Here is an 18,393-nt window from a genome sequence, read left to right as displayed (position 1 = left end):
TTAAACTAAATAAATTGAGGGTTTGTTAAATTTGTCTAATAGTGTAATTAAAATTTCTTGAAAAAATATAATTGCGATGTGCATGTACTACCAAATGTTAGGCTTCGTATTAGATATACCTTTAGTTTGAAAGTACTGATGCCATTCTCTCGATACTGGGAACGAAGTAAGTATCGATGCGTAAACTTCGGAGTGAGGAAACTAAGCCGTTGCGTCTCGCTGTGTCATCGTCCGTTGACTTTGATAACGCACCGCGGGCGGTGATAACAAAACTTGAACCTACCATGGCGTTTATTTCATGTTTATCTCATATCAAAATCTATTTTGAGTACCACCACATAAATTGACAACACAGAAGCGTCTAGGCCGTCGTCTGGCCGTTCTTCACCGGAACATGAATTTAGCCCGATTTTGAAACTGGCGTGAAATGTTCGCAGTTAGAACTTTAAGCTTAGCAAGGAGAAAGTTTTTCTGCGTCCCCAGTGTGAAACCGAGGTCAGGATTTGTATAACAATTACAGCCCGGTATCATCTCATTTTACGTCGTTTTATATTTTTTTGGCATATTTTTTATTTGCTCAAGGGATATTAGATTCTTATCGACTGAGAACCATTCACCCAAAGGGCTCAGCGCTGTTAAGAAATACGTCTTTTCATCCTATGTCGAGTTTATCAAGAGCTATGAGAACAAACTTGAAAAGAAGTTCCCTACGGCCATCAGGGTATACAAGATATTCAAAGTTGGATTTCAGGTATTTCAGTGCATAAAACAGTTCTGTAGCTTTGTTATTCGCAAGTTATGCAAGTGTCATATGCATTTTTGATTTTATATATAGATAGTTTTATTTGGATATAACATTTTTTATTACAAGTAGTCAGGCTAAAGAAGGAAACACTTACGAGATGCAAGGCAATGCAACGTAACCCAACACCTTATTGAATGTTTGGGAGATGTCGGGTTGCAACATGTTGCGTAGAGTTGCACTGTGGCACATCAGGCAAAAATGCATGTGGGTAATAGATCTTTATGGAAATTAAATTGGGCTTGGAAATCATAGCTAAGCAGGTAAAACATACTTGATGCTGTGCAATGCAACATGGTTTGCTGCTTTATCGCATGTTAGTGAGGTCCATATCTGTTCGATAAGCACATGCCCCACAAAAGTCACACACTGCTCGACAAAAATCTGGGTAGTGTGGATCTCAGTTGCAACATATTGTGTAGAATGGCGCTGTGTGATGTCAGACATTGGGCCAGGAAACCTTATCTAAGCAGATAAAACATACCAGCGCATTGCAATGCAACATGACCCGAACCCTTAGCACATGTTGGTGGGGTGTGCACATCAGTTTGATGTAGGCACATGCCATGATAGTCATACAGTGCTCGACAAAAATCTGGGTAGTGTGGATCTTGGTTGCAACATGTTGCGTAGAGTGGCTGTGTGGCAAAAATGCAGGAGGGTAATAGATCCTTATGGACAATGGGACGTAGTGTTGGCGTCTGGTAACGTTGAGCCTGGAAATCTTAGCTAAGCAGGTAAAACATACCTGATGCTGTGCAATGCAACATGGTCTGATGCGTTATCGCATGTTAGTGAGGTGTCCATATCTGTTCAATAAGCACATGCCCTACAAAAGTCACACAGTGCTAGACAACAATCTGGGCAGTGTGGATCTCAGTTGCAATATATTGTGTAGAGTAGCACTGTGTGATGTCAGGCATTGAGCCAGGAAACCTTATCTAACTAAGAAAAACATACCAGCACATTGCAATGCAACATGACCTGACCCCTTAGCACATACATGTTGGTGGGGTGTTCACATCAGTTTGATGTAAGCACACATTCCTACGACAGTCACCCAGTGCTTGACAAAAATCTGTGCAGTGGGTATTTTGATTACAAAATATTGCATAGGGTGGCGCTGAGTCACGTCAGGCAAATATGCATGTGGGTAATAGATTCTTATGCCCGATTGGACATAGGATTGGTGTTTAGCCAGGAAACATTACTTAAGTAGGTAAAACATACATCTACTGCATCGAACTTCCAAACCTAAATCTTATGACAAATTGTTGATGCTCCATTTTTGTATTGAACGAAACTACACATACACTTAAATAATCCTTTTGTCCAAAATGAATTAAAAAATTTCACAAATCCTACCAATCACTGAATCAGTACCTCCGAAAACTTGCATTCTGACTAATTCCCTCAAACCTTCCTCACTGTCTGAAGGGTCTCTTATGCAATGATAGTTAAAGTAATATTGACACTCTTACATTCTTACTCCCTCCGTTTTTGCTGCATCTCTGACTAATGCTTAGTATGTTGTGTGTTGCTTATATGATTTCTCCACTTGAGCTTTTTCCAGGGTTATACCTAGGATTTAGTTTCTTTGGAGAAGATTGACTGTTCTTATGGTGTTTTAGGACTTTTACCAAGACCTGAAGATGTTTATAAAAATAAAAAGAAAATTAACTTTTAACGATATATCATGTTTGACGAGAAAAGAGTTAGAACTGAATCACCAAATGCCGATAGACATGATGAAAGTGGCTCCAGTTTTGCTAATATCGGCTTTACCTTTGGCCAATTACGTTGCATTCCCTATAGCGTAAGTCAGTATTCAAATAGAAACTCCATCCAGCTTGATTGTTTATACGCTTTGAATTTTTAGATATTTTTTTCCTCGACATCTCCTGTCGAGACAGTTTTGGACTTTACAGCAGAGAGCTCGGTTTGCAGTGCTCGAACAGAAAATAAAGCTGGCAAGTTACAAGCCTGTTTTTCGATTCTTACAGGCGAAAATGCACTTGATTAAAGGGCATCCCACGAAACCGGTATGGAAGCAATGTATTGCACAGCTTGGCAGTGGTTTACATCCGAATTCAGAGAAAATACATGAAAGTCAGATCCTCTTTTGCAACGGGGAAGTTTACGATATTGATTGTTTAAGTCCTAGGCATATTGTAAGTGAAGAAAAGTATGTGTGTATTTATGTACACATATATGCTACAATCTATACTTTTCTTTGTATAGCGATCACTTCTTAAAATGCACAACATGCATTTAGGGCTGAGAAGAAGGAAAAGGCTGATTGAAAGGGCCAGGTTGATAGTTTATTTGGACAAAGCCATTATAAATGAGGGCGGTGTCAATTCACTACCATACGAAGACGTCAGAAAAGTACGTACTGACAATTCAATGTACATCTATTCTTAATTACAATTTAATTTTTTTTTAGGCGTGTTTTTTCAGGGGCTTGAATCCGACGAACATGAACTCAGAAGATACGGTCATATGGCTGAACGAATGGATCCAGCTGACGACCAGGATGAAAGACGAAAATTGGTCGTACGTTCTCCATCTTCCAATTCTAATGGCGTACAATCATCCTTCTAATTGGGTGTTGATTCATTGATTCTGTAACTTGTTAACCAATTGATTATACTGTGATAATATATTATACAATTCACATCAATTTTGTTTTATTTGATGTCAATTTTAGTCAGTTGTACAATTTTTGTTTTGTAGTTAAACATTTGTTTTTGAAAGACGATTAGTTCCTTTTGATTGTTATTGCTTTGTGTTTAATGTAATAAAGTTACCAAATCTTGAAAATCTTGTTTTAAACTTATTCAGGCAAATTTACCTCTAGGTTTGATATGCTGGATTGCAAATCTGTTAACCTTAATAACTTAAACAAACTATGGCTGATAGTGACGATCAGATCTGACAATGCCTTCTAAGATAAAGATAAATGAAAATATACAGGGTGTATCATAAAAGATGGCCATCTCCCCACTTCCTTAATTATTGGTTTGATTTTCCGAATTATCAAAATCGGAACAAGTTCGGAAGGGGGCGGACATCTGTGGTATGGCTAGATATGGCTACAATGCTACATACCTGTCACTGGTAAGTGCTAGGGCTATATACCAGTCCCTGACAAGTGATAAGGCTATATACCAGTTAGTTACAGACAAGTGATATTACCGGTCACTGGGGAGTGCTAGGAGGCTGCTAGGTCTATATACCAGTCACTGACGAATGATAAGGCTATACACCAGTCTCAGGTAATTGATAGGGATATTACCGGCCACTAGAGAGTGCTAGGTCTATATACCTGTCACTGACAAGTGATAAGGCTATATACCAGTTACAAGCAAGTGATATTACCGGTCACTGGGGAGTGCTAGTACTTTACTTTTTTCACTAGCATCTGAGAAATTACACAACGTGATTTAACACCGCACCTATTTGTAAGTTATGCAAAGAAGAGGAAGATACTACCACCCATATTATTTTTGAACACAATACTACGTAGCAATGTAAAACTGAATTTCTACTTATTAAAAAAAAAAAAAAAAATCATTTGAACTAAACAAAGAAACTAGCAAAAATGCCATAAGCCAACAGGAGTGTGCTTGTGGAATACCAAACACTTGGTTCCCATCATCATCGATAAAAACTAAACTCAAAATTTAAAATTAAGCTAGGAATGCTTGGGGTTATAAAATAATCAGAGCAATGTCTTCCCCTTACAACTAATTTTTAAAAAGTTAACTTTATTTTTTTTTCTTCTAAAAGCTAGGATATAATTTTGTACTTTCAATATTGTCATAAGCTAATTGTGTTAAGGCGATTTATATACATAAAATATAATTTTACACTAGATCACAGAATGTAACACTATAACTATTATAATCTATTGAATTAAAAAAAAAAAATTATGCTAAATCACAGAGCAGTCATAAAGTTAACAATTTCTAAGATAAGTACAAACTTGATACGTTTTATCAGATGTGATTTATTGTTACTTCATTAATCTTACGCAAGCTATAAAAAAAGAATTAGTTTATTTTTTCTTCTTTACTCTACAGCAAAGCAAGATAAAATTTTATTGAGAGCACTTCGTAAATATACTTTTTTGATTTATTTTTTAGAGTTCAATGCAGTGTTAACAATTTACTTTAAATTTTATATAATCAATCAATCTAAAAGCATTGATTTCTCTCTCTCTCTCTCTCTCTCTCTCGGGCTATGATTTAAATTGTTTAATCATTAGCAGTTTTAAATGATTTCTGCCACTATTCCCTATTCTCACTGTTTTGGCCTTTCAGACCAAGTTGATCAGAAATGGTGACCAAACAACAGGTCCATCGCTCCGCAGACCTCAAGAAGAAATCTCCCCAAATTGGATATTTGATCGACCTGGAATTAACAAATACAGCCAAGAAACTAATAAGCATAGTTGTCCTGAATGGAAAATCTAAAAAAAAATCTCCATGGTAGTGTTGTCAGCCTGGAGGATAATTCAATCTATGAGAAATTTTTTAATTTCATCCTCCATCTCTTTAATCTGTGATTCAGAATTTGTCTTTATAATTGATGGCCAGTTCTCCGTGCTTTTCTAGAAACCAAATAAAATAAATTGAAACAAAATATTTTTTTTTCTTAAATGAAAAAAAAAAAAAAAAGGAAATTACAGAATCTTTAAGTATCAGGCGGCATCCATAGCAAAGATATTCGGAGAGTTGATCCTGTGAAACGTTGTTTTCAGGTGAGCCGCAACAACCGTTTTTGTCACTTATGCTTTGCTCTTCCAAAGGTTCAAAGGTGCTGCTTTCGAACGCGTTTGGGCCGAGGTTCGAAATCTGACCCGATACAGTGGTGGCATGCTGAGCGGATAATTCATTTGTGTTGCTTTCGACTTTAGCCTGAAATTATATATAAAAAAAGATTAAAAATGAACAAATCAAATTATATAAAATTATTTACATGACATAAACGGCAAATATTGTCCCCATTCTCACTAGCTGTTAATTTATTCCCTGTTGAAACCACAGTGGGCACAGTGGATGGAAACGAAGTCTTCAGTTGATTAACAAATGTTTCTGTTAATTTCTGAATGCTTGAAAATTTGTCATCCTAAAAACAAAATAATTTGAGGCTGAAAGAAACTAAAAAATTTTTTTTTTATAGGTTTTATTCCAACCTTTGTTCCGAAACTGGGTATCGTAATGGAACGGAGATCATTGAATACATTGAAATAAGCAACTTCCTTCTTTGAGCAATCTTGAAGAGGTCTAATGAACAAAATATCGCCAAAACGGTCATCACAAAACCCCTAGAATAATAGTTGACCGTGATTTACAATAAACAAGTTATATACTATTCCAGTACGCACGATGTCAGAGACAAGTTGACTTCCCCTGCCAAGCGAGACATTTGATATAACATTAACAGCGATATGGTCTGAAGTATCGGCCAAAAATATTTTATTGCACTGCAACCACCTTGCTGCTTTTACCAAGACATCATTTCTAAAAAAGGACAACTTTGTAGAGGAACGTTATGCTAATTATAAGTTCAGAACTTTACTTTGCTTTTACAAGAAGGTCAATTTTTGCTGTATCAGTAGTACAGTCCTCCAGTAATTTTGACATCCGACTGTTGTCAGTTGAATCCAAAAGAGACGAAGGGCTTTTATAAAGCATAATTTCTTCATCAAAGAAACTGTCGTAAGATGCGTAAAATGTTTTAAAGTCATATAGAAGCAGAGCGTTGTATATCTCATTTAAAAGCTCTGATCTTTCCTCGGGTGTTTTGTCAAATAGGAATGCCTCTAAAAATAATAATAATAAAAATAATAGGTGAAAATCAGAGAATTTGATAGCATGTAAAAAAATTTTAACAAAAAAAAATCTTTTTTCAAACCACTGTATTTTTTCAAATAAAATTAACTTTTTAAAATCCAATTAAACATTTTCCCAAATCAAAAAGCAATTTTTTTCTAAATGAAATTGTTTTTACAAAAAAATAAATTTTTTAAAAAAATCAAACTACATTTCCTCAAATCAAGTTTAACTTTTTTTTTTCAAATCAAACTTATTTCAAAACGAATTAAACTTCCAAAATAAAACTGAACTTTTCTATATACCAAATGGAAGGTTACATAAATCAAACTGAATATTCTTAAAACTAAATAAAATAATTTCTGGACAGCAATATTTTTTTTTTCAAACCAAATTAAGCTTTTTCTAAATGCAATTAAACATTTCTTCAAATTTAATTACGTATTGTTTTCCAAATGCAATGAAACTTTTTTCAAATAAAATTTGAATTGAATTTTTTCAAATCAAATGAAACTTTTCAAAACAAATTAAATTCTTCCAAACCTAATTGAACTTTTCAAATCAAATAAAACTAAATAAAATAATTTTTGAACCACAGTAAATGTTTTACAAACCAAATTTTTTTATATTATAGATCAAATTAAACTTTTTTAAATGCAATTAAACATTTCCTCAAAATAAGCAACATATTTTTTTAAAAATTAAATTCAACACATAAATAAATAAATAAAATAAAATTTGAACTCCAAATCAAACTAAAAATTTCCTCAATTCAAATTAAACTTTTTCCCCAAATGAAATTGAATTTTATCTAAACCCAATTGAAGTTTTTCTTTAAACCAAATGGAATTTTTGGTAAAACAAATTGAACATTCTCGACATTAAATGAAATAATTACTGGAACGCAATTATATCTTTTCCAAACCAAATTTATTTTTTGCTGGAAAAACTTTTTCAAATGTAATTAAACTTTTTCTCAAATAAAATAGAAATTTATTCCATTGCAAATTAAACATTTTTTCAAATAAAATCAGAATTTTTTTCAAAACAAACTAAAAATTTTTGCACAAGAAATTGAATTTTTTTCAAACGCATTGAGCTTTTTACAAATCAAAGTAAACTGTTTCTATAACCCAAATAGAATTAAAAAAAAAATCAAATTGAAATATCCTTGAATCTGCATAATTTTTGTTTACAAATCAAATTCTGTTCCCCAAAGCAAAATTAACTGTTTTCCAGATTAAATTGCATTTTCTTAAAAACCCAGTTGAACTTTTTCTATAGAAAAAATATAATATTTTAAATCAAATGGAATTCAAGGACTGCAATCAATTTTTTCCATACCAAAAACATCTTTTTTCAGATCAAACTGAACTTTTTTAAATTTCATTAAATATTTACTCAAACTAAACTGTATATTTTTTCCAAATGTAATTCGAATTAAAAAACAAAAAATAATAAATAAATAAAAAATAAATTAAAATAAAATTTGAACTCTCCAAATCAAATGAAACATTTCCTTAATTCAAATTAAACTTTTTCTACAAAACCAAATAGAATTTTCGGTAAACGAAATTGAAGATCCTTGAAATTAAATTAAATAATTCGCACAATGCATTATATCCTTTCCAAATCAAATTTATTTTTTGTCGGAAAAATCTGAACTTCAAATTTAAACTATTTCTCAAATTAAATAGAAATTTATTCCAAGTTAATTAAATTGAATTTTCTTAAAACCCAGTTGAACTTTTTCTATAGGAAAAATAAAATCTTGTTAAATCAAATGGATGCCAGTTGCGCAATCACTTTTTTCCAAACCAAAATCCTTTTTTTTTCTTTTTTCAGATCAAACTGAACTTTTTGAAATGCAATTAAATATTTTTTTACAAATAAAAGTTAATTAAACGTTTTTTTTTCAAATAAAATTGGAATTTTTTTCACAAGACTGAATTTTGAACTGTTTTAAAATCAAATTAAACTAATAAAATCTGTTCCAGATCAAATTAAACTTTTCGGAAAGCAAACTGAACACCAGATTAAATTGAGGTTTTAAAACCTAGTGGAAATAGAAAAAATGGAAAATTGTTATATCAAATGGAATCCCAGGACTGCAATCAATTTTTCCCGACCAAAATCATCTTTTTTCACCTCAAACTGAACGTTTTTAAACGAAATTAAATATTTCCTAAAATAAAACTATATTTTTTCCAAATGGAATTCGACTTAAAAAAATAAAATTTGAACTTCAAATCAAACTAAAAATTTCCTCAATTCAAATTTAACTTTTCCCAAATAAAATTGAATTTATCAAAACCAAATTGAACTTTTTCTATAAACCAAATATAATTTTTGGTAAGCCAAATTGAACATTCTGGAAATCAAATGAAATAATTCCTGGAACACATATCTTTTTTTATATGCTATTAAACTTTTTTTCAAATATGGAATTAAACTTTTTTTCAAAACAAACTAAAAATTTTCAAATAAAATTAAACTTTTTCAAATGGCGGTGAGCATTTTATAAATCAAATTAAACTTTTTCTATAACCCAAATAGAATTTCATAAAAATCAAATTGAATATACTTAATAGAAATATACCTGATTTTGATAATTTTTGTTTCCAAATCAAATTAATAGAATTTATATCAGATCAAATTAAGCATTTCCCAAATCAAATTGAACTTTCTCCAGATTAAATTGTTTTTTTAAACCCAATTGAACTTTTTCTATAGAAAAAAATATAATTTTAATAAATCAAATGGAATTCCCAGACCGCATTACATTTTTGCCAAACCAAATTTTTCAGATCCAAAAAAAAAGGATTAATTTTTTTCCAAATAATTTAACGTGATACCTTGAAAATATATAGGTAATTTGAATAATTTTTTTTTGTCCATCAACCGAGTAAAGGTACTCCACTATACACATTGGTTTGCTATCAGCTTGGGTCGGAACAGATTGAATTTTTTGGTCGAAACAAATTGTCATATCAGGGACATTGGTCAAAATGCGATGCGTCCATAAAAAAAAGATTATACATTACTACATACTCTCCACATTCATCAACAGATTACTTTCTCAAAGACCTGGTGGTAGGAAAATTTTAAAATTTTATTAAAAGTTTTGGAAATACCTTCTATGTACAAGAGAACGGCCGAAGTTGATATTTTTTTCCTCCTCCTTTCATCGATGTAGTTTTGGACGAGGTCGAGCAAGCAGATGGACGATGGGCTCCCGGAAAAAGCCAACAGGATTTTGTCGCCGGACTTCATTATTTTCGACTTGCCCAAAACGGCGTTGAACTTGTGGGAGAAGTAAGCCAGGAAGCATTGACTGTTCATATTGGACAATTTTTAACTTTTTCTTTCTGATTTTTCGATTTAGTGCTTACCGGCAGTAGGGGAACTTGCCCTGGAGGACCACCGAGGCTTTGACGGTCGTGCACTTCCTGCAACTCGCACCTACGCTGTTTAAACAATTTTATTCCTTTAATATTACAACTGAAAGGGGATCAAATATTTTGGCGCATTACAGGTTGATTTTTTCGTTCGGCTTCGTCGACTCGTCACTGCAGGAATCACGGCTGCACATTTTGGACGTTTTGGTCGAGACGGGTCGGATAAACAATAAACGAGACCACGTGGGATGATTGCGAGTCCGATCCACAACAACGCAGTATCACTGTGCAGGTATGCGATTGACGGGGAGGTTACTTCACGAGTCAGAGGCGAAGAAGGTTACGCTCACCACCACGGGCAACCCGCTCCCTTTCACACTGATTCAAACTCATCCATTTTTCAATTTTTTGAAATTGAATCATCTCAGAATCAAATTGAATTGCTTTTAAACAAATGCAATTTTTTTTCAACCAAATGTAAACTTAAAAATGAAATAGAAAAATTTTCAAACTGCATTTTTAAATCAAATTTTTTTGAACCAGATTTGAACTTTCTAATCAGACTAAACATTTTTTCAAAAATATTGAAATGCAAATAAAATTTTCTTTAATTTTTATTTCTTTTCAAATCAGATTTTAACTTTTCTCAAACAACATTTTTCAAAAAATTATTTCCAACTAATTTTTTTTAAATTGAACTTTTAAAATCAAATTTTATTTTAAACCTTTTTATTTTGAACTTTTTCTAACCAAGCAACATTTTTACAAAAATTAATTAAGGTTTTTAGTTGAGATGAAAAAAAGTTAATGGCACGAGAAGGATTCGAACCCACGACCTTCGGCTAGATACGCCGCTGCTCTACCACCTGAGCTATCGTGACCTCGATCCACTTCATTTTTTTTCGCCTCTCGTGCCATTAACTTTTTTTCATCTCAACTAAAAACCTTTATTAATTGTCTTGTATTAATTGGTCAAGCGGACCACGAAAATAGTGAATTAATGATTTAAAAATGAAGTACACTTCACTAAAGCTCTCCGTCGCCATTTCAATTGTCGTCGAGAATCCAAACCGATTACACGACATTTGAAAAATGGCGAAAGGAGGGAAAACTCATAAGGTGGGGTTGAGATGGGGAGTTGATGTCCGAGTGGATCGAGGTCACGATAGCTCAGGTGGTAGAGCAGCGGCGTATCTAGCCGAAGGTCGTGGGTTCGAATCCCTCTCATGCCATTAACTTTTTTTCATCTCAACTAAAAACCTTAATTAATTGTCTTGTATTAATTGGTCAAGCGGACCACGAAAATAGTGAATGAATTTTTACAAAAAGTTGGACGTTTTGAACACAAACAAAATCTATTTTTTAATTATTCAGAAATCGTGAGATGCGGTCTGGTGTGATGTAGGTTTCAGAAAAACATTTTCTTTATCGTGCCAATGTTTCGATCTTTATTGAGATCATCTTCACGGCTTGGGATTTATAAACATTGTTTACAATTAACAAATACATTTAGGATGTGGAAAAGTGAATTTATACAATGCAAAATATATATATATATTTTTACTTTGAATGAATATAAAAAATATATTTTGCATTGTATAAATTCACTTTTCCACATCCCAAATGTATTTGTTAATTGTAAACAATGTTTGCAAATCCCAAGCCCTGAAGATGATCTCAATAAAGATCGAAACGTTGGCCCGATAAAGAAAATGTTTTTCTGAAACCTACATCACACCAGACCGCATCTCACGATTTCTGAATAATTATCGATTAACGGTCACTAATCACCACACATTTCTATTTTTTAAATTGACCTGTGCAAATCAAATTTTATTCATTTTTTCAAACCAAATTCGAACTTTTTCTAAACAAACATTTTAACAAAGTGGGTCGTTCTTAAAATAAAATTTGAACTTTTTTTAACCAAGCAACATTTTAACAAAAAGTTGGACGTTTTGAACTCAAACAAATTTTCTTTTTTAAATTGACCTTTGCAAATCAAATTTTATTCATTGTTTCAAACCAAATTTAAACTTTTTCTAACCAAACGTTTTAAAAAAGTGGGACGTTTTTAAAATCAAATTTTATTTTAAACCAAATTTGAACGTTTCTTAACAAAGAAACATTTTTACAAAGTTGGACTTTTTAAACAAACGAAATCCATTTTTTAAATAGAATTTTTCAAATCAAATTTTATTAATTTTTTCAAAACAAATTTGAACTTTTTCTAACCGAACATTTTAACATAGTTGGATTTTTTTAAAATGCAATAATATTTTTAAACTGAAAATTCAAATTGAATTTGATTTACTTAAATGCAATTTGAAATTTTTTTTAACGAAATTAAAGGCTTTAATAAAACGCTGAACTTTATTCAGACCAAACTAAATTAATTTTTAAAACATTTGAACATTTTGAAATCAAATTTTCTAACCAAATTAATTTTCACAAAAAAAGAAATTTTTTCAAACCGAATTTTATTAATTTTAACCAAATTCACTTTTCTAAACAAGCAAAATTTTTACAAAAAATTGAACTTTTTATCATATCAAACAATTTATTTATGTTTTTAAAATTTAAATAGGACATTTTTCAAATTAAGTTTGATTTTTTTTAAAGCAAATTCAAATTTTTTCCGAGAAATCGGACGTTTCGTTTTGCATAGCAGACTAAACATTTTTCCTACAAACAACTTTTTACAATCCAAATTTGATTTTTTTCCAAAGAAAACTACATTTCACAAAAATCGGACTTTTTAAACTGAAATTTGGGTTTTTGAAACTGAACTAAACACTAAACAATTTGAATTGTTTTCAAATAAAATAGAATTTAAAAACATCCAATTGCATTTTTTCCAGTATGAATTGAAATTTTTTCAAATAAAATCAAATTTCTTTTAAATCCGAATAACATTTCCCAAATCAAACTACACATCAATAATTAAAATAAAATTGAACTTTTTCAAATCAAGCTAAAGATTTCCTCAGATCAAATTGAATTTTTTACAACTGAACGAACATTTTTCATGACAATTTAAACAATAACAATTAAATTTGTTAACCTGTTTAAAGCGTGTTTAATTTAATTTAATTGTAATTGTTCAAATCAGATCAAACTTTTTTAGAAACCAAAATAAAAATTTATCAAAATTAAACTAAGCATAGATTTTTTCCCAAAAGACTTTACAAAAAGGCTTTACCAAATTGAACTTTTTCGAGTCCAATTTAATTTAATCAAATCAAATTCTATTTCATCAAAACGCACTTGGACTTTTTCTATAGACCAAATAGGAAAAAACTAGATAAATTAATTCCTAGACTACAATATATTTTTTCCAAACTAAAAAAATAAACTAAACATTCTCTCAAATCAGCACGTAAAGTCATAATGTTTGGCATCCTTAACTAAATCAGAACCGGAAATAAAAAAGAAAAAAAAGTTATAAACGTTAAATCTGGATAAAATACAGAGGAATTAAGAACGAAGAGTTAAGGTGAAACCCAAAAGAATTGTCTTATTGAGCCCAAAAATGTCTATTTTTTGAATGTGATGAAAATTCGTATTTAATGATTTTTTAGGCTGCTTTAAACGAATCCGATTTGAATTTTCCAAAAACAATTTTTTTGGCCTACTTTACTCGAAGTGTCTTTTGGTTTTGCAACCTTTTATTATATTCAACCTTCTTCAAAAAATCTTGAATATTATTTTTTTTATTCTATGTAAAAATACAAATTTACTCGTATAATATATAACTGACATATTTTGTAACCTAGTTTCACCAAAAACAGTTCGCAGTCTCCATTTGTAACTATGTTTTTTGTATTTTCTAAGTATGAAGATATCTAATTAACTTAATGTGCCCACCTCTGATAGAATATCATCTTATGACAAAAAAAACCTTCTTTTCGTTGTATTAATTGTACGTTACGTCTACAACCGTTTTAGAAGTGCTTTTGGCTTTCCCATTTTAGGGTTGAGGGCGGCTCCAAGACACCGGGGTGGTGAGACGCATTGCGGAGTCCTCTAGCTTGTTGGCCCCTAAGGGATGATTTAGATACTCGTTGCTAATTGCTACATCGCAAACCAAATATATATCCGCCGACCTTAGGCCTGACGGCTACAGTGCATCTCCAACTCATGTCCCAACAGGAGGATTTGAGTTACCGCCTGGTTCTAGCCGTTAAATTATGGCAGTTATGTAAACAGTGTATTAACTTACACTGTCATGTACCACTGTTCACAACCGACACAAGATCAATAGATAACACACTTACCGCAAGAGATCGGCCTAAGTAATTAATTCAAAAGGTTCCGGCTTGGTGATTAGTCATCTTATGTTAAATCGACATCGTTTTGACCCGTTAACTATTTATAATTTAGGCTTTTTCCATACAAAAATATACACAATTGATAGAAATGGAGTATTTTAAAAAAAATTATGTATTTTGTGTGGTGTTTAGTGACCGTTAGCCAATGATTATTTGGAGATCGTGACTGCGGTCTGGTATGTCGTAGGTTTTAGAAAAACATTTTCTTTGTCATGCCACGTTTCGATCTTTATTGAGATCATCTTCAGGGCTAAAAGTGTTTGTTTTCCGTGTAGGTGTGTCATTCTTATGAGTCGTGCCTCTCTCAACACGGTGGAATTTGGGAGGCAGCAATTAAATCTTCCAAAGGTCTCCTTACACGCATGTTGGGGAACTCGACTGCAACATTTGAAGAGTATGCTACATTGTTTGCGCGCATCGAGGCGGCCTTAAATAGTCGTCCTCTGTGCCAACAATCATCTGACCCCTCTGAATCTACCCATTTCTTGTCTCCTGGACATTTTTTAACCGGTGCTGCTTAATTATCGCCTCCTGAACCTGAATACCTCGAAACCGAAACGCTTAAAACTCGATGGGAGGAACAAAGACAGTTGTTTCAATCCTTTTGGCGACGTTGGAGTAAAGAGTATCTGAATCACTTAATGCAGCGCAATAAGTGGTCTGGCTAGTCAACCCCGCTTAAAGAAGGCGATTTAGTTTTTGTAAAAGGCGTCCTCTCTCACCCCTTGTCATGGCCTGTAGGTCAAATAGTTAAATTGCTTCCTGGACCGGACAAAATTCCTCGTGTGGCCGTTGTCCGAACCGCTTCAGGGACATATACCCGCTCGTTAGTTGGTCTCGTCCCGCTACCAAGCGTTCTTAAGGAATAATATCCCTTCTATCAGTACATGTAAATATTGTAATAGAAATTGGTGATGGAAAATTGTTATGATTTTGGTGGGCGGTATGTTCGCGCCAAAAATCGCGAATTATAATTGTTTATTTTGTTTCCGAAATGCCGCTAATCTAGAATTTATCCTAGCTCTGTTCCCTCCCCATAATCCTTTCCTGTTGCTGTCTAGTCCTGCTCTAGTCCTGTTCGCTTCCGTCTCGCTTCCATACAGTCCACTATTAATTAGCCTCCAAGAGTGATTTTCTTTTAGTTTTCTTTCAGTTTTTCTCATATTTTCAAAAAGCATTTTTTTTCGTTTTGTTAATTATCGCGTTCAAAATAACGCGGGTGTCTCCTCCCGCATCCTTAATGCGACACATCATACAGGGTTCGGACGGAGCCCCGAGGGTAATTAATAGACTAGGATTCTGTTTTACCTTTGGCCAGAGTTATTGCAGGTTCTAGCTATTAAACGGCTCTCCTCCCTGGTTGTCGAGAAAATCAAGCCACAGTTAACAAGTTAGTATTTCATTTTATTTGTATTTTTATTTTATTGCGACCGACCAGCGCGTCCACATAAAATTTGGTCCTCCGGGCCGGAATTTGGCTTCATCGCTTCTGGAGTACTTAGTTAGAGGTAGCATTTACCTCACGATCTCCAAATAATTATGTCTTTTTTTGATGTACATAGCGCGATTCAATGCATAGTTGCTGGTTTTATCTGTTACTTTTTAATGTTTAGTTTTTAAGTCTTAACTATTAAACAAAAATCAACTATTCCTTTATTTGGAGGAATAGTAGATGAATAGTAGAGGAAGTTGGTAATGATCGATTGTGATTTCAGATATTTTGTTGTGATGACCATGGCTCCATCAGACGTTACCACAACTTCCACATTGCCGACTAAGCAACAGCCAATGAGCATGAAGCACTTATTGTGCAGTTGGGAGAATGGAACAACCAGCTTCAGCTAGTCCCGTCAACGAGTTCTTTTTGATGTTTAAATAAAATGCAAAGAAATTGATCTTGTCAACTCCAGCCATTAGTATGGTTATTTTCAAGTTTTAATCTCTTACGATTTATTTGCTTATGTTGAGCATGGTTTCCTTTTCATGATAATGGCTTAGTACCAGTATTCTTCGGAATAGTAGGACGTGGCTTCATCGCTTCTGGAGTACTTAGTTAGAGGTAGTATTTACCTAGTAGAACATTATAGAGTAATCTTTATGTAAGATGTTGGTTGAGATAAAAAAGTCGGGGTCACGAGCGGGATTCGAACCCACGATCTTCGGCTAGATACGCAGCTGCACTACCACTTGACCTATCGTGACCTCGATCCACTCGGACACTTACTTCCCATCTCAACCCCACCTTTTGAATTTTCCCTCCTTTTTGCCATTTTATCTCAACCAATACCTTACATAAAGATTAATTGATTGAAAGATGTTATTTGGTCAATCGGACTAAGAAAAAAATGGATTAAAGAGTAAGATTTGTATTTTCGTAGGTCTGATTGGCCAAAACAGCCAGCATGGCACACCAGAAAAATCTGAAAAAATGCATGTCCTTTTACCTGTTTAGGTTTAAAAAAACTTTTTCAACTCAAGCGAAATATTCTCAAAACTTGAATTTTTCTCAAATCAAATTTGAACTTTTGTAAAACAGTTAAATGGAACTTCATTAAAATCAAATCACACTTTTTTCATATCCAAACGTTTACACAGATCAAATTACACGTTTTTTTAAAAATAAACATGGACTTCTTCAAATCAAGTCAAAATATTTCGAAATCCAATTAATTTTTTCTCAAATTAAAACTACTTTTTCAAATCAAATTAAATTTTGTTAAATTCAAATCAGTTTTTCCAAACTCAATTAAACATGCGCCTCAGTCCAATTGATTTTCTCAATACCTAATTGAATGTTTCCTATAGATCAAAAATTTTTTTTTGTCAAAATCAAATTGAGTATTCTCAAAATTAAATAAAATAATTCCTGAAAAAATAATATTTTTTTTCCAAACCATAATTTTTTTCGAATCGAATTGAATTTTTTCCAATTTTTTTTCTAAATAAATTAATCATTTCTTCAAATTCAATTGACTATTTTCAAATAAATTCGATTTTTTTTCAAACCGAGCAAAATATTTTTTCAAAAGAAATTAATTTTTTTAAGTTAAAATTTTAAATTAAATTTTCCCGTCATACGAAACATTCGTTCCAATCAAATTTAACTTTCCAAAATCAATTAAATATTTTTTTCGTCAAACTAAACTTTTGAAAAATAAAATTAAACTGCTCATATTACATTATATCGGGTTGTCCGGAAAATAATGCAGGATTTTAAGTTTTCATTAAAAAAAATCTATATAAAATATTCTGTTTACGTTTACAGGATTANTGGGAAATTATTTTGATTAAAGAACATTGCTTTAAAGTAACTAGTTTCTTTTTTTTTGTTTAATACCAAAATCCTGCATTATTTTCCGGACAACCCAATATAACAGTTTTTTTTCAGATCAAATCAAACTTTTTTCTAAATAATAATAATTTTAAATCCAATTAAGCGTTTCTTCAAATTATGTTGAACTTTTTCCCAAATCTTGTTAAAATGTTTTCAAATGAAATTCAAATTCAATTAAACGTGCCCCTCATTAAACATTTTTTTTTCAAATAAAATTGAAGTTTTTTCAAATCAAATTAAACTTTTTCCTAAATCAAATTAAAATTTTCTCAAAATCAAATCGAACTTTTTCTATAGAACGAATATAATTTTTTAAAAAATTAAGTCAATATTGTCAAAAGTAAATGAAATGCTTCCTGAACTACAATGTTTTTCAAAATAACTTCTATTTATAACGTTGAATTTGGATTATTTTACTGAAGTATTTCCTAGTATTATGCACGCTGCTTGATTTTCAAGCCAAATCCTATTCCTCATGTCTTAGATCTATCGATGCAAAGCGTATAAAAAGATCTTTCAATTAATTAAGGTTTTTAGTTGAGATAAAAAAGTCAGTGTTACGAGCGGGATTCGAACCCACGATCTTCGGCTAGATACGCCGCTGCTCTACCATTTGAGCTATCGTGACCTCGATCCACTCGGACATCAACTTCCCATCTCAACCTCACCTTTTGAATTTTCCCTTCCT

General features: G+C 32.2%; 2 protein-coding genes across 3 annotated transcripts; one reads left to right on the top strand and one right to left on the bottom strand.

Annotated features, from left to right (window-relative positions):
- Positions 1-257: 257 nt before the first annotated feature.
- Positions 258-3,625, top strand: LOC106673806 (LETM1 domain-containing protein 1). 2 transcript variants are annotated; one of them, XM_014406089.2, is made up of 6 exons: positions 258-495; positions 583-751; positions 2,434-2,618; positions 2,682-2,973; positions 3,044-3,190; positions 3,249-3,625. In XM_014406089.2, the coding sequence occupies exons 1-6, from the start codon at positions 428-430 to the stop codon at positions 3,423-3,425; spliced, it is 1,038 nt and encodes a 345-aa protein (XP_014261575.1). In that variant the 5' UTR covers positions 258-427; the 3' UTR covers positions 3,426-3,625. The 2 variants fall into 2 exon arrangements, with proteins under 2 accessions (XP_014261575.1, XP_014261576.1); XM_014406090.2 differs by having other exon boundaries at positions 262-495; positions 592-751; positions 3,249-3,425.
- Positions 3,626-5,095: 1,470 nt separating this feature from the next.
- On the bottom strand, positions 5,096-10,408 carry LOC106673803 (cytoplasmic tRNA 2-thiolation protein 2). Its single transcript, XM_014406086.2, has 9 exons — positions 10,176-10,408; positions 10,035-10,109; positions 9,777-9,976; positions 6,389-6,632; positions 6,195-6,330; positions 6,003-6,134; positions 5,786-5,935; positions 5,494-5,724; positions 5,096-5,417 (listed from the first exon to the last, which is right to left on the bottom strand). The coding sequence occupies exons 1-9, from the start codon at positions 10,232-10,234 to the stop codon at positions 5,322-5,324; spliced, it is 1,323 nt and encodes a 440-aa protein (XP_014261572.1). The 5' UTR covers positions 10,235-10,408; the 3' UTR covers positions 5,096-5,321.
- Positions 10,409-18,393: the final 7,985 nt, after the last annotated feature.

Source organism: Cimex lectularius, unplaced genomic scaffold (genome assembly GCF_000648675.2).
Source record: "Cimex lectularius strain Harlan isolate CLEC.00 unplaced genomic scaffold, Clec_2.1 scaffold42, whole genome shotgun sequence".
NCBI classification, from domain to species: domain Eukaryota; kingdom Metazoa; phylum Arthropoda; class Insecta; order Hemiptera; family Cimicidae; genus Cimex; species Cimex lectularius.
Note: the sequence above shows the minus strand (reverse complement) of the source record. Positions and strands in the feature narration are given on the sequence as shown.